Below are 17,230 nucleotides of genomic sequence, written 5' to 3'. Positions count from 1 at the left end.
TTTGTTTGTTTGCTTGTCTGTTGCAAAATAACACACAAAAAATTGTGAACAGATTTGAATGATACTTAACAAGAAAAGTTGATAATGACCCGAGGAACAGATGATTAAAGTTTGGTAGTGATACGGGAATTTGTATAAATTTTTGAAGGATTTTCTTAATATCTTTTGGCAAATAGGGTCAATGAACTTGGGAGTTCAAGCTGCGCGTATTTGAGGTTTGCATACGCACACTAAAGCGCGTGCTGTGCTCGAGGCGCCATGCAGCATGCAGGAAGCTGATGAGGTAAACACAGGGCTTCTTTGGGTAAATTGGGCGATATTCAGCATACATGTTTTGGTGGAAATGAGCTGCATGGTGGAGATCTGCGCTCTCCGAGTGCTTTTCCTAGTTGCGAGTGTGATAACCCTTTATGAAGAGAAGGTACATGAGATATTGATATTGACCAAACATGGATGAAAAAAATGTCTATTTGGTGCTACTGGTTAAATGCAACAGTAACTAATGTCACTGTATGGACGGTATTCCATAAATCTCCATGCCGAGATGTAAACCTTGTGGCCATTCACCTTCAGAACTCTTACACTTTATTTTGTGTATAACAAGACATAGACATGGTTTAAATGATACTTCGTGTCATTAGTGGATTTTTGTCAACCATTTGTGATAGTACATGACTGAGTTTGTGTTTGTTTGGGTTTTTTTTTGTGTAAATAATGTCCTATAAAATTTCCTTCACCTTGAAGTGAAGGAAACAGAAACAAAAGTACACAGTGTTGTGGCTCAGTGGATAGGATTGAAGACTCCCAGATTTGAGGTCCTCTGTTCAAGTCCATAGGCAGCAGCAATAATTCCCTGAGCCAAGATATTTTATCCCTGCCAGCTGGTCATTGGGAGGAGTCTAGCAAGAGACATCAATTCTGTGATTTTCTTGCTGTTTGATAATCACTTGATAGCCTCTTTACTTGAATGTATAAAATGATATCGCAATCCACTCTAATCCAAGATCAATGAAATTCGAGGAGAGAAAATAATGAGATGGATTATAATGAAGTGGCATAACCAATGTGCAGTGTCATATTCCGCATTTTTGTTTCATTTTTTGCCCCCACAGGTGATGCTTGCACAGCAGAAGGGGACCAGCAAGTTCTTTGCCATCAAGGCCCTGAAGAAGGAGGTGGTGCTGGAGGATGATGATATAGAGTGCACCATGGTGGAGCGTCACGTCCTGGGCATGGCCTGGGCACACCCCTTCCTCACGCACCTCTACTGCACCTTTCAGAGCAAGGTCAGCCCCCCTTTGCCACCTTTGCCACCTTCCAAGATGATTCTGTCTGATCTTAAACTTGAATAGGAATCATATTAGGGGAGAAGAGTCGAGACTTTCTTGTGTCTACTGTATACGGCAAATATTTTGTGAGGTTTTTATTTTCGCGAATTTCATGAGTCAGGTGTTCTTCGTGAAATTAAAGACACGCGAAAATATTTACTCTGATCACGATATGAATGTGACGCACATATATACATTTCTGTGTTCGGTACAGGACTCCATGATCGCAAATTTAACCCCTTGCAAAATTGTCAGGAAGTTCCGATTCACAAAAATTTAGACTCACTAAATATATGGCGTATACAGTATACAATTGTATGGTGTGATTCAAGATGCTTTTTCTGGCAGGGTTCATTAATTACTTATTTTCATTTGTTGTTTTCTTTTTTTCAGAATTTGCCCATACAGAATGCATGGAGTTTCCCATCAACTCAGGAAATGTGTATAAAGCTCAAAATATAATAGGATTATGTTGTGTTTCAGTCTATGTTCATTCTGCCATTACTTACATAGAATGTTGGGGAAAAAAACAACTTAAATTGATGGTATAGTTTTGGTTGAGATTGAGCTTCAGGTTTCTGAAATTTTTGTAAGATGATGAAAAATCATGGCACCTATGAAATATGAAAGAGCATACAATTCTAAGTGGAATTCGAAGTTTATTTGATGAAAATCAGTTTTGAATAGCTGAGATATCACAAAACAAAGTGGTCCTAATAAAAGATGGATCTCATGCCATGCCGTCAATCCCTCGTTTGAGGCGAGACCCCACTTTAACGAAGCTAACTGGGGTGCTATACCCCCCTAACGATCCTTCGTTTGAGAGTTGGGAGTCGAAGTACTTGTCCATTGCAAATTAACTTTCTGCTCAGGCATGACAACCCTGGAGGCCAAGCCGGGTTTAATGACTACAGCAGCTGTCGTATTACGTAAGAGCATGATAAGGATATCTGCCTGTGGCACACCATTCAAAGTGAACTCCATTTTCTCTATCCTTTCTAAAGTTTTCAATTTTATATTCTATTGAGAAATTCTATGGTCATCCATTTTACATTTCGAACGAAAAAAATTGACCCGTAAATAACGAAAATACAGGAATAAGAAGGAGTGCATTGCCAGTTTGCCGGTGCTGCTCACTGTTGGGGATAAAGTACAAGCCCATTGCCCATTGCATAGCCCATTGTAGTACCACATGTAGTAATATGTATACTGCAGCCTTTTCATTGTTACACTCAGTAACAGACCCCAAAATAGAGGTGTATGTTAATGTTGGAAGTAATATGTAATTCATGTGTGTTTGCGTAGGAGTTCTCAAGGAGTTGGGAATCCCCCTTTCCTCCCGTAATTACTAAAAAAAAAAAAAAATCACGGCGAGACTGCGTCCGTATAATAGAGAGATCCGGATAAAGGGAGGCCGGATAAGAGAGGTTCAACTGTATATAGAATCTTATCCTCAAAAATATTCCAAGACATAAATGTTTGGGTTTTTTTTTTTCCCTTCATTTCTGCAGGAGCATCTGTTCTTTGTTATGGAGTTCTTAAACGGTGGTGACTTGATGTTCCATATACAGTCCTCAATCCGATTTGAGGAGAAGAGAGCAAGGTGAGGGTTGTACCCTGTGGTAAGCTGTTGGCTGTTTTGAGATTTGGGTACAGCCAAAACAAAGCACCATGACACGGTCAGGACTGTGTCTTGATAGTGGTACTGCTTTAGATTTATGCAATAAATAGAAACATACCAACAGTTGATATTTCATCTTAGTGGTTTGGGATAAGACTTATTGATGTAGGGAACTGGTCAGTTTTTTTTTTTCTTTTTTACAATCATGATAATAACATGAGACAATTTGTTTGTTCTCTGTGACAAGTTGATTGAAAGTTCCTTGATGCTAAGAAGGAATTTATCAAAAATATTATGGAATATTTCTTCTCACCACCAGAATTGAGAAGCAGTGGGATATTTATTGTAGGTCTCTCTATTCGGCAAGTCAACCAAGTTGTAAATTGTCAATTTGCAACCTGTGAGTAAACTCTTCAAAGACACTAAAAGTGCTCTTAGTGAAAGAGCGTCATCTGTTAACCCGTTGAAGACTAGTCCCGAGTATACGCGGGCAGGCGTCTATGGGAAATGTGTGTCGTAGCAAAATCAGCCCGTCCTCAGCGGTTTGAAGAGCAGACAAAACTTTTACAAGCTTTAAGAGCCAGAATCCATTAACCCTATTCTAACTGGGCTATTTGAGACCAAGTTTTTACTGAGGGGGGGTCAATTTGACCCCCCCTTCAGATCTCGGCCGCCGATCGCGTGATCGCCGCGAAATTTTGCCTTAAGATAGAGCTGGATGTCAACTACAAGATTACATCATCATACAATAGAAAAATATTGCCTTTCTATTTTTAATAAATTAATTATGCAAATTTGTGCATGAAATCATATTTTCACCTATAACTCCATTAAAAAGACTGGAGGATTGCTAAATTTTTGTGTCAGAATTCTTCAAGACACATCAAACAATTTTTGTGTAAAAAAATAGCTCAATTGAAATTAATTTCTTTTGTTTTTTATTGTTTTGTTAATTTCTTATGTATTTTATTGTTTTTTCAACCTTTTGTTTTCTATTTTTTTTTTGCCAAAACTTGTTGCAGGCACTTTTTCAGGCTTATCTACACTAGAATTGATTAATTTCAATGGTTAAAAGTTGAAATAATCTAATTTATATCAATTTAACCAAAAAACACAATTTGCATTGGATTTGCACACGATATCATGAATTTGAGCTGTTTTTTGGTTGACATGCATATGCAAAACATTACGTAACTTCAAAACGGTGTACCCGTACGTCGCAAATTTGGTCTCAAAATATGCGGGAGACTTCAATGAAAAAAGTCGTGAAACGACGCGGCAAAAGCTTTGCGCGTTGCGAAATCGTGGCGTGAAACGTCGAGGGGGGGTCAATTTGACCCCCCCCCCCCAGTTAGAATAGGGTTAAAGACATGAGAGGATAGTTAAAGATATATGGTGTTAGAGATAGAGAGGGGGGTGCAGATAATCAGAGAAGAGAGAATATTATATACTGTAAAACACGATATATTCACGGCATGAATTTTTCGCGAATTGCCACTGGCATTCAATCTTTATAGTGTAGACAAGAGCTTTCGCGTGCATTTTACAGTATTTCTTCATCTGCCACAATGACAGATTCTATGCAGCTGAGATCATCTGTGGTCTGCAGTTCCTGCACAAACGAGGCATTATCTACCGCGACTTGAAACTCGACAATGTCCTGCTCGACCGAGACGGACACATCAAGATCGCAGACTTTGGCATGTGCAAGCAGAACATCCAGGGAGACCAGAAAGCCAGCACCTTCTGCGGTACACCGGACTACATAGCTCCTGAGGTATGAGAAAAATCGCTCAACTCGTTCTTAGTATTTCCCCTTTGCCAAGTGGCTGACATTACCTCACATATCATCCTGTCTTGTCAACCATAATTCAACATTTTGGTCTTGGGGATGATTGCAAGTTGAATAGTCACTCATTTTGAGTGGTAATGATCAGCTGGATTCTCAGTTAGGTTTTCATTTTTTTGTCTCTGATTTTTTTTTTTTCATATACAGTTGTAGGGATTGCCAAGCCTTGCTTATATTTTGTCTATGTAGTCAAATGTTTATATTATATTGGATGGCTAAGAATGGGATACCAGGGAATGTTGCATGAATTGAAGACAAGTGCAATATTAGCCCTAACGGGTGCAATATTCCCTGGTATTCCATGAATTAATGCCATCCATCCAATATAATTATTATCATCTCCAATTATGTAGAGAAAGCATAAACTGCACAAAAATACCATAGGCCTACTTCTACTCGTCTTAGAAGTTGACTCAGCAGTCCCATCCCAGCGCTGAAAAGGGGAAGCCCCTAAAACTGCATATGAAGTAAGCAATTAGCAAGATGATTGCGCGCTTGTGAATTGTAACAAAATTCCACGCACTAGTAGCAAGCGTTTGTGCACTCAGCAAGCGCTTGTGTAACAGATGAGACAAAATACAGTGTATTCTTGAACGGCCACGAACAACAGGAGCCTATGGGGAATTAATATGTTGGCCTATGCGTTTCGTCCAATATGCTCTGATATTGAACGGTAAAAATTGAGCTGACAACAATACGCGTTTTTGATGCGCTGCTAAAACATCCTATATAGATGATATTCTTGAATGGCAAACATTCTTCTTTTTCTTTTTCTGTTTTAGATTCTGAAGGGCCAGAAGTATGCTGCCTCTGTAGATTGGTGGTCATTTGGGGTCCTTCTCTATGAAATGCTGATCGGCCAATCTCCGTTCCATGGCGAGGATGAGGACCAACTCTTTGACTGTATCCTTCATGAGGCGCCGCACTACCCCAGATGGCTGTCCAGGGATGCCCACTCTTGTCTCCTTCAGGTACGGCCGAGATGGAGGCTTAGCTTGTCTGTTGTTTAACAGTGTCTCGGCACACAATATTTTGCGTACAAGTGAAGAATCCCCAACCTTTATTCAATTTCCTCTAATGAAACAGTGGGTTGACTGCATGCCAGCAATCTGTGTGAGTTGACAATCAGCTACAACCATCAATTTCACAGTTGCCCATGGTTTCTGATATCTCCTACATTGAGCCAATTTGCATCATACAGATGGATGTCATGATAGAAATGAAACAGCACAAGAATTAGATCTTTTGGATTGTAATGCAGTGAGATTTTTTTTTCAGCTTATTTGCATTTTTTGACCTCTGTAAATATGTGTTAAAGATGTTACATCACGACAGAGTAGAATACTTGTATATACTGCATATAATGGATCATTCTATCATTTTATCATTGCAACCAGAAGTCTTTCCATGCCTTGGTTACCCTCCCCCCATCCTACAATGGGTTGCACCCACAAAATCCATTCTTCTGTCGATGTTTATCAATTTGTTGCTTCTCTCTGCAGTTGTTGGAACGCAATCCAGACATTCGTCTTGGAGTGAAGAGCCAGATCCGTGCGCACCCCTTCTTTAGATCCATCGACTTCGACAGGCTAGAGAAGAGGGAGATTCCGCCCCCATTCAAGCCCAAAATCGTAAGGAGTGCCTCTCGCCCCCCCCCCCCCCCCACATAACAACAACAACAACAAACACAAAGCACTCAAATGAAAGAGTTTCCTTTTTAGTCTACCTCATGAGACATTAACAATGAAAAGTCAAAAGTAAGATAATACAGTGGGTGATTTCAAGTTCGGTGCTAGTGCTAGTGCTAGTGCTAGCCCCCAAATAACAGCACTAAATCGAGCTCCAACACCGACGGTCAGATTAACGAGGCGATACCGATCAAAATTAGCGATCACCAGCACTAGGTGTTGGAATCACAGCACCGCGAGCTCCGCGGGAATTGCGCAACGAAAAAAGTGATGGCGCGTGATTACAGTCAAATATTAAAAGATGTAGCCAAAACTGCTTAGTTTAAGACACATAATGAGGAAGACAGATTAATTAAAATGCCACAAATTTCATCCATTCCCCAAAATACAACTATCTTAATTTTGCTCCCAGGCGCAGATTTATATAGCCATGTCTGGAGTGTTCGTGTACGTTACGTGGGCAACCATTGCATTAGCATAGACTTTGCACGTAAAACGTGCATCTATATGGAAGTGAATACGGGTCTCGCACGGCAACGCTAACACCAGCACCGAACTTGAAATGAAGAAAATGATAATCCCTAGGGGCTAGTGTTGGTCAATGGGAAAAAAGCACGTAAATCGCTAACACAAACGGCGAAGCTCGATTCAGCAGACGACATTCAACACCGAGCCCAGCACCAACTACCGGAAATACGTCACAATTTTTGAGGTCAACTCCCAACACCGACGTGATTTCAAGTTCGGTTTTATCGCCGGTGCTAGTGCTGAGATAGCACTAGCACTAGCACCGAACTTGAAATCACCCATTCAGCACCAAACCAGAGAAACATTGCTTTGGTGACTTGATCCTTTGACAGAACACAGTTCCCTCCACATATTAAAGTACTAAGACGGGGTTGTTATTTTCTTTTTCTATTTTGCTGGTTTGCTTTCTAAATCGCTGATGTGATATCCATCATCGTCTCTCAATTTGTACATATTACAAGGCAGTAAAACTAGACATACAGTTGAACCTCTCGTATCCGGACAAGTCGGGACCGGGACTCATCCGGATAAGGGTTTTGGCCGGATACGGGAGACTCAATGCTTTATACATGTACATACCGTATAATAGAGCTCTATGGTACATACACATACACATGTACTGATGTAGCCCATTGTAGTACCACATGTAGTAATGTGTATACTGCGACCTTTTCATTGTTACACTCAGTAACAGACCCCAAAATAGAGGTTCGTGTTTGCAAGCGGAAATCATTTTCTTTTATAAATTCTTGGGATGATTTACCTAAATAATTATTAAGAAATGTATCAAGTATATGTAATTCATGTGTGTTTCCTCCCGTTGTTATTAAAAAAAGATAAAAAAATCACAGCGAGATTGCGTCCGGATAATAGAGAGATCCGGATAAAGGGAGGCCGGATAATAGAGGTTCAACTGTAATCAATCCATTGAGTAATGATTGTGGGCAAGAAAGAGAAGATTTGGTTGTGTTATTTCGATTTAATGTTCACTAAATTCTTGCGACTCAAGAACTAACAGGTATCAAGAGGAGCCATGATATGAAACTGAACTTCATTTCAGCTACCGGGTACCATGTACTACACCAGTTCTGGTGGAAATAAAAATTGTGAATATATGGATGATGAGAGTAAAAATGTAGCAGTGGTGTGGTTGAGTTTCAGGGACATGAAGAGGAGTGGAGATCAGAGGAGAAATTAAACTGGTCTGTTAATGACAGTGACTGAGATGATCATGATAGATAAGATCAACCTGTCACTACACTATGATCACAAAGATTTAATCAGATACGGAATTGTTATTATGGTCTAATTATTTAAACATTACACATTGTATTTTGACACATCTGATTTTCTCTCTGATTTTGTTGTTGTTGTTGTCACCAACAGAAAGGTGATGGTGATGCGGGCAACTTTGACCCAGAGTTCACCATGGAGAAAGTGGGCCTCACCCCGACGGATACGTCCATGCTGAGTTCCATCAACCAGCGCCAGTTCCGTGGCTTCTCCTTCACCAACCCGACCATGTCTTGAGCAGCGAGATGGCCAGTGTCGCCTCCTTTGCTCCCCCCGCCCAAACAAGCACCACATGCACTATTTTCTATCTTGTTCCCCCATCCCCCCCCCCACCCCACCCCACCCCCTGCAGCGCACTTGTAACGTGGAGTGGAAACAACACCTGCTGTGCATTTCTGGCCATCATGGAATGCTGTTTCCCTTTTTTTTCCTTTGTGGGAAATGTGGAATTTTTGTGGCTCATATTTTCCCAGGGAATGAGGGTGTTGACATCTTTTCCTGTTGATGTGATGATACATGTAGAGTGAGGGGAGCAGGACCCGGCAGCTCAGCTGAACCATCCTTCGCAATAGGACCTAGACTCTTTCCGAACGCGTGCCACACTGCTGTTGGATGGATATGTAGCTTTTCCACCATAGTTGGCAGGAACCTGTTTCGCATCTTCGCTAATCTGCCAAGGCCGGAGTCGCCAAAGTGATAAATAGGTATATTGGTAATGGAGTACGGTGTACTCTGCAATCTGCTCGTGCTCAAAAAGGATTTTCCAAAGCAGTGAATGTTTGCATTGTGGGAAGTGGTCAGGATGGATTATACAGCGTACTTGTACCAGTCTGAGAACTTACATTTAAAAGGAAAAGTATGATGCATATTGTTTGTAACAATTGTGTGTGGAGAGATCATAGATATTATGCCATATTGTACATAAATATACTATCAAAATTTTGTAAAAAACTTTAATTTTTTTCATGACTTACGAGACAAAATGTCAAGGTGTCTGTTTATTTAATTCAATCTATCCTGCATTGAATCTATCAATGAGTTATTTTCTTTTCACAGTTTTGAATTTGAACATGAAAATCAGCTCCTCCCAAACAAAGACAAACTTAAAAAAAAAAGATTACACCTGCATAGCGGATGTCCAACAGAGAAATCAGTAGACTGAAAGTGACAGTGTGAAAAAGTATAGCCGAATACCGACTGCCACTGCTGAAGTTGGGTGCCTAAACTAAGAATTAGAAAAAGTATTAAGATATCGCAGTTGGTAGAAATTTTAAGGGACACGTTTATGGCAGTGGGAGAATCTGCCACATTGCGTACGCACAAAATAAGAGGACTAGGGAGAAGTCGAGGATAAGTGTGTGCAGAGAAGTTCAATTGGTTGCCAGTTCTTGGCTGTGTTTTGTTTTGACTATAAGTACAGTGTGATTTTTGTCACTAGCTGAAAAGCTCTTGCAAATCCACATAAGGGAAATTGTAGAAAATCTTCAGGTGGGGAAATCGAGAAGCACACCATGATCAGGGAGATGCTGATGTTATGTGATGTCATTTCTAGTGAAGACAATGTTCTGTGGGGAGATCCATATGAGGGAATGAAGATTTATTGTAATGAGATACAATGCTAAGAGTTGTCAATGGAGCGCCCGTTTCCTGTCATTTTTTTTTTGAAATGTAGGCTACTTCAGTTCAGCTCTACTGCTCCTGTGTGAGCGAAACAAAAACATACTGAGTCAGAAGTTATGCATTTGTTTTCTCATCTCGCAGGAGCACAAATGTTATGTCTTTATGTTGAGAGAAGTTAAGGTAGCAAATATGTAGCATTTTGATAATAGCATTTTGTGTGTGTGTGTGTGTGGTGGGGGGGGGGGGGCAGTGTTTTCTCATGTTTCTCCGGAGACGTCCATTCACAGTGCAGACATCTGCCCGGTCCTTGACTTACAACTAGATTTGATTGTTTTTGTTTTTGTTTTTTTTTTGACATGCGCAAAATATGCGGAGATGTCCCTCCCTGGTACTTTGTTTTTTGCTTGCCTATTACTGTAAGACAAGGTGACGGCCTTTAAGAGATGTATGATGAAAACCAGACACCTATTGATGCCTCTCTATTATTCAACGACCTTCGTTTACTCAGGTTTTGTGATATTATGTGTCACTCCTTTGGCTTGTGCATCTGGTATTTTTCTTTTTATCAACGATACCATGTGTTCATACATCATATACATGTAAGTGTGTACATATGCAGTATATATATATATATACCAATATATTTCATAGGTATAGGTGTATTTGTATACATGCAACACTGATTATGTCTGTTGATCTCCCTCAAGCCGTGAACCACTTGACACGACTTTGCACGCCGGACTAAAATTACTTTGATGTATATCTCTCTTTGTTAACCCGTTGAGGACGAGTCCCGAGTATACTCGGGCAGGTGTCTATGGGAAATGCGTGTTGTAGCAAAATCAGTCCGTCCTCAACGGGTTAAGAAGGTGAAAGGTGTGTTGTGCTTTCTTAAATATGCCAAGCACTAGATGTCGCCAATGATGTGTCTTGCATATCAAGAGGTTGTTGCAGAAATATAAAGACATAAGAAAGCTGTGATGTGGGATCTGTGTAACACAGAAATCAGAAAATGGTTGAAGGATTACATTTTTTACCTTTCTCAGAGTTTACATTTCAATTTTTGTATGCTGTCTCGTGACTGTTGACCCTGGAAAAAGTGCCAGGTGAATGCAAGCTGAGTTCGCTAGCTGCCACAACTCATTACATGCCATACAGGGTGAAAAAAGAGTCCAAGCAAAGTAATGATGCATTTATACAGCATAGAAAAGAGGCTTTTGATTTTGTTGAACTCTTATGTAAAGGACTGTATTGTTTTGCTTCTTACCTGTGGATGTCCTGATGCATTTTTAATTTTTCAGGGTGGACAAAAAGTTATTAATTTCTTGTTATTTATCTCAGTTGACAGCTCATGGTTTGATCAGTTGAATGCTCCAAAATCTTAGGTGATGCAGTCATTATAAATGGATCGCAGGCAAAAAATATATATATTAGTTTTTTTTTAGCTCGGCATCGAAATCATTACAGATCTCAAATTGTCCTTAGCCCATCATAGCCATGTGCTTTGATGCAGTCATGTTCACATACAAAAATTTGTAACAGTAGCAGTGGCAGGTAGTTCTTAAACAATTATAAATATCTGCCTGATTGTGGAGTACTTTCTTACTCTATGAAATCATTTTGCCTGCATCTATAGGAATGACAAGACATGCCAGAATCTAGAATCCGGCATGTTTGAGAATGCAGTCTTTTGCATGTGTGTGCCTTGAAGGGTGTAAATCACTGTGGTCTAGGAAAGCAATGAGATCATGGAATTATCTTTAAGAGCAAATCAAATGCAACATCCAACATTGACAAAGTGTCTTAATGGACAAGGTGCTAGAGACTTTTTTTTTGATTTGCCAATGTGTATGTCTTGTTTTTGTAAAGAAAGTAACATAGAAGCAACATCCATGGACATCTTCCCTCTAATTGCTTTTATTTCTACTGTACGCAAAGCCCTTTCTATGTTCAAGTGTGTGATTCATTTGATGAGCCTACATCGATTGAGATGGATGTTATAACTATATAACCAGGTAGTTGCGATAATCGAGCCTCAAGGGAAAGCAGTAATCAATTTGAGACTGATTTTATGCTCTGTGGAGATATCTTGTACGATAAAGTACTGGTATGCATTCCTTTGGGAGATTCCCTCACATATTGTTATTATTTCTTTTTGTGTCTCTTTCTTTCACATTATCTTCTTCGTGTCTGTGCTAACCTTTAATGTCGAGCCTCATCACTTGTATTGTACATACATTGTAGTTTAGGATATAAGTATGTGTGCCTTTTGTGTCACATACTATTTCAGCTAGTGCAACATCACTGATGTGTGAAGGATCTTGGTCCATTTCCCGTTTGTTTTTTCTTTGTGATGATGATATTATATGTACCAGTACACTAATTTGATGCTGTGTATAATGAGTGCTGATAATGTGGAAATTATCGAGGTATTGTTACCGACTACCGACACAGGTGTCGTACTGATGCAAATAATTACTACTGAATATCTGTGTGTATATAATGTATCAACCAGAATTTGCACATACATAAATTTGAATATAAGCCACCACTAATGATTTGTCCAGATTGTCACATAATATGCACATAATCAGAAACACTTCAGACTTCAGAAGGGGACATGTAGATCAGTCTGTTTAGATGTAGAAGTTCTATGAACTGAATAGTTGTATTTTATATATCTGTACATTTTGAACATATATAAATTAGCAGCAGTATTAGATATATATATATGTATGTATATGCATATATACAGATCAGTGTGGCTGCATTTGAGATGTACTTGAGACATTGGATAAGAATATCTTAGACTGAAAAGAGAGTGTCCCAAATTTCTCACAAATGCAAAACATTCTGTGTTTTGTCATTACAATTGGTATATTCATGGCAGTGAGCACTTATGAGTGGAGAACTCTTTATGCATCTGAACTGAAAAACGATCAGACAAACAAACAAACAAATAAGCAAACAAACAAAGGGTTGGGCTGGATGAATTCTCAGTAGATTTCTGATTATCATCCTGCTAAAAAGTTGTGCTGATGTTATACGTCACAGTCTCCCTGCTACCCACTTTCCTTCTCGATTAGACTACGTAATTTCACAAAACTATGAAAACTGCCTGATGCAATTGTGACAGGGAGTTTTAGCACTTAATCTTCAACATGCAAAATTGTTAAATCACAGGAGAACTGAAATAGGCATTAACTCCACAGTACAGCCAGTGGAATAATTTCCTTTTTTTTTCAAAAAATGTCATCATAAGATACGAGATACATGTAGGAAGACAAATTGTGCTTATGCAGAATTTGTAAACTGAATAGATATTTTGTGATTGCATATGTATATCAGACTTATTCCAAAGGTGGCCAAGATCCAAAATGTCTACTTAATGTTGCAATGATATAGTTTATTTTTTGATGATGCAAATTAAAAGCTCCTTTATTTTCAGAGGTGCATATTCATGGAAAAAAAAATGTGATTACTGTGTATAGATTCCGCTTACAAGAAGTATGTATTTTTGAGGAGGAATATATTTGGAGCAGACTAAATGTTGTGATAGAGCTCTTGACCTCTCTTTTCATCGCACTTTACTATGTACTTAATATGCACACCCAGGAAAACTACAAGCTGTCGGGGGGGGGGGGGGGCTTGACCTTGAGCTGAAAGTCATGGATATGAAGAGTTAGGTCATCAAATCTTGGTGAGAGTGCCTGATCAGTTAGGTCCACTAGGATGTCACAGATATGGCTAAAATATCTTTAGAAGCGAACGGAATCTTGATGTCAGTATGCCTCAACGAACACTTGGTCATCCTCCAGAAAATTCTGGAACACTCTAGAATGATATGCTTCAGGAAAGTACCAGAAATCTAATCAGTGGATGCATATTTAAAGGGGAAATCCATTCCAAATATAAGTTAGTCTGATTATTGAAAAAAAGAGTAAAATCGTATGAGTTCAATGATAAATATTTAACTGAAATTGGATGAAAAACAAGGAAGTTATGACATTTTGAAGTTTTGCTAATTTCTGCATAACAGTTCTTGTACAGTGGCTATGAATATGCAAATGTGTGAGCTAACCATGTCATACCCTCACAATTTTCTGTTGGTCGTGTAAAGAAAAAAAATGATGAAAAAGTCTGAATCATGATGTTATTCTTGGTTGAATAACTTCAGAATAGTGATCAGTTAGATATATCAGGATTTGAGCCTCGGGCATAATTGCGTTGGAATGAAAAACTGGAAATTTCAAAATTTTATCTACAAATTATTGTGGGTTTTTTTTTTTTTGTTTTTTTTTTGTTTTTTTTTTGTTTTTTTTTTTTTGGAGGGGGGGGGGGGGGTTCTTTCACAAGAACCACATGTCCTTATCATGATGTTTTGGCAACCCCCTCCAAAACTGCACTACCAATTCCTAGCATACAGACCAAAATCCTCCCTTTCCTTAAAAGTTATGATCCCATGAGAAGCAAGCAACCAGTGTACACCCTTTTCAGCTCACCTGAGCCGAAGGCTCAAGTGAGCTATTGCGATCGCTCTTCATCCGGCGTCTGTCGTCCGTCGTCCGTCGTGCGTAAACTTTTTACAATTTCTTCTTCTTCTTGAGAACCCCTTGACCGATTTTCACCAAACTTGGCAGGTAGCATCCCTAGGGGGATAGGATCTCAATTTGTTCAAGCGGGCACCATACCTTACCTGGGGGGCCCAACCCCCCCCCCCCAAAAAAAATTAAGGAATCTTAAAAAATCTTCTTCTCTAGAACCAGAAGTGATAGAGCTAAGTTAATACTATGAATTAGTACATTGATGACTGTAGTTTCAAGTTTGTTCATGGCGGAATCAGGGGTGCCCCCCCCCCCCCCCTTGGAACCCAGGGGAGGGGGTGGGGAGGGGTCCTAATAGGGCCCAAATTGTACATTTTCATATTTTTCTTGAAAATGCCATTATGAATTTTCACCAAAGTTGGCAGGTAGCATCCCTTGGGGGAAAGAATCTCATTCCCATCAAATGGGCACCATGCCCCACCTGGGGGGCCCCAGGGGGCCTAAATTTGGACCGAAACTGTAAATTTTCATCTTTTTCTTGAAAACCCTATCACAACTTTTCACCAAACTTGGCAGGTAGCATCCCTAGGGGGATAGAATCTCAATTCCATCAAATGGGCACCATGCCCCACCTGGGGATCCCAGGGGTCCCACCCCCTTCCTGTAAGGAATTTTTACAGGTTTTCTCTGGAACCAGAAGTGATTGAGCTAAGTTGATACAATGAGTCAATATATTGATGACTGTTGTGCACCCCTATCCCCCCCCCCCACCCCCTTGGGACCCAAGGAAGCGGGATGGGATGGGGGGGGGGGTCCAAATGCGTGCCTAAATTTTCATCTTCTTGTTGAAAACAACATAATGGATTTTCACCAAACTTGGCAAGTAGCATTCCCATGGGGATAAGATTTCAAAGTGTTTGAATGGGCACCATGCTTTCCTTGGGGGCCCCAGGGGGTCCAAACCTCCTAAATTAATGAATATTCAATACTATTTTTCTCTAGTTCTAATCAGAAGTGATAGGGCTTTAAGTCTTTTTTCCCCAAGCTGCATAATCCAACATTCTATAAAGTACAGTGTACTTGGTAGGTATTTTTTACCAGTGTGATGGAATATGTATGGACCCCCACTCTCAAAGCTACCCCCACCATAAGTTTCCAATGTTCTCAGGTAAGAGTCTGCAAGAATGCATGGAAGGTGAATTTGCGATACTCAGGTGAGCGCATGACCCTTGGGTCTCTCGTTTCTTTTCTTTCTTTTTTTTTTTTTGAAAAAATCAACCTTCTTCCTATTACAATTAGCAAATAACTGTCTGTAGTCAAGATGCAAATTACCTGTCCATTTGATGCTGGTATCTCAGTCTCATTGTACTTTCGCTTCATAATATATACACTGTATGATCTAACCTTGGACAACTCCAAAAGGCTGGTGTGGTATTGGGTGAATTTTTTTTTTCTTGCAAACTCATCTGAAAATGAACTTTATACAGTTGCAAGACAGTTCACCACCCATTCATTCCTTTCTTGAATTTATCTTTCATGAATTTAAGAATATTGATTGCCTGCTCAACCAGAGATGTGTAAAATGAATGATGAATTTCTGTGAATTAAATTCTCGACTCCTAGCAGTGTTGATATATATATTTGCAACCATGTACAGTATTTTTTCGTATGTATTTAAAAAAAAAGATATGTGGTAGCTCATATTTAGAGAAAATCCCTTCATCATGATCATGTATTATTTCAAAACTGAGATGGGATATCATCGGCTGTATTAAAATAAATATGATATACATGCAAGCATTGTTATTTGATCCTGTTGTTTCGTCTTGGCCTCATAGTCTCCTGCTAGAAATTATGCGACATAAAATTCTATGAACTGTGGCACACGGCAGTGAGAGATTTAAACTGCAATTCCACAACACACAAAACGATTTGGTTTCAGTAGAATGAGTAAAATTAGGCTGAGAGAACAGTCGGCGTTTTATCAAACTGGGACGTAAACTAAGGAAGTCATGACATTTTGAAGTGTCAAGGAAACTGCAGTATCGGTTTCAAGCACATACAGTCCAACCTCTCCTATCCGGACATATCTGGCTGGACTGGCGCTCATCCTGATAAGGGATTTGGCCGGATTTTGGAGACTCGATGTTTAATACATGCAGCTGCCTACCCAATGATAGCTACATGTACACATGTACATGTAACCTTTTGACGGTAGCCTATACCGAAACTCTGTCTTTGCTATCAGTGCAAGATTATTAGCATTTGTTTTTGTTTGTTTTTGTTTTTGTTTTTTTACCAAAATGAAATCAATTTGTTAAGAATAATATTGAGTTCATGTGAGTTTGTGGAGGAAGTTTCTTTCGAGTTTGAAATCCCACTTTTACCCATAATTACTAGATAGGACAGAAAAAAAAATCACGCCAAAATCGGATCCGAATAATAGAGAGATCTGGATAAAGGGAGGCCAAATTAAATGAGGGATTTGTGTCATTGCCTAAAGTCTCTCATACAAAAACCAAAGTCACTAAAATTTGTATCCTTGAGATGAAATGTAAAAAAAAAAAAAAAATAAAAATAAACAAATTGTTAAATGGCGGTAACCAATGATGATTTATATAGGAAACTGTTGTAATTGCTATAATTAAAATCATAACTAAAAATATGACTTTCACATTATTTACAAACTGGTGCACAGTTTATAGAACTTTTACCATTCCGTTTGTCAGACTTCTCTTTTTTTTCTTTTTTTTTTTTCA

General features: G+C 39.3%; 1 protein-coding gene across 1 annotated transcript in view; it reads left to right on the top strand.

The window, feature by feature from the left end:
- LOC140245973 (protein kinase C delta type-like) overlaps positions 1-9,389 on the top strand; it is a 35,375-nt gene extending 25,986 nt beyond the window's left edge. Inside the window, exons 11-16 of the mRNA XM_072325424.1 lie at positions 1,113-1,286; positions 2,840-2,931; positions 4,525-4,726; positions 5,581-5,769; positions 6,301-6,429; positions 8,401-9,389. Coding sequence (XP_072181525.1) covers positions 1,113-1,286; positions 2,840-2,931; positions 4,525-4,726; positions 5,581-5,769; positions 6,301-6,429; positions 8,401-8,544 — 930 coding nt within the window. The 3' untranslated portion in view covers positions 8,545-9,389. The remainder of the gene's footprint in view (positions 1-1,112; positions 1,287-2,839; positions 2,932-4,524; positions 4,727-5,580; positions 5,770-6,300; positions 6,430-8,400) is intronic.
- Positions 9,390-17,230: the final 7,841 nt, after the last annotated feature.

This window comes from Diadema setosum, chromosome 2 (genome assembly GCF_964275005.1).
Source record: "Diadema setosum chromosome 2, eeDiaSeto1, whole genome shotgun sequence".
Classification (NCBI taxonomy): Eukaryota; Metazoa; Echinodermata; class Echinoidea; order Diadematoida; family Diadematidae; genus Diadema; species Diadema setosum.
The sequence above is the reverse complement of the archived record's forward strand: the minus strand, read 5'-3'. Positions and strand labels throughout refer to the sequence as shown.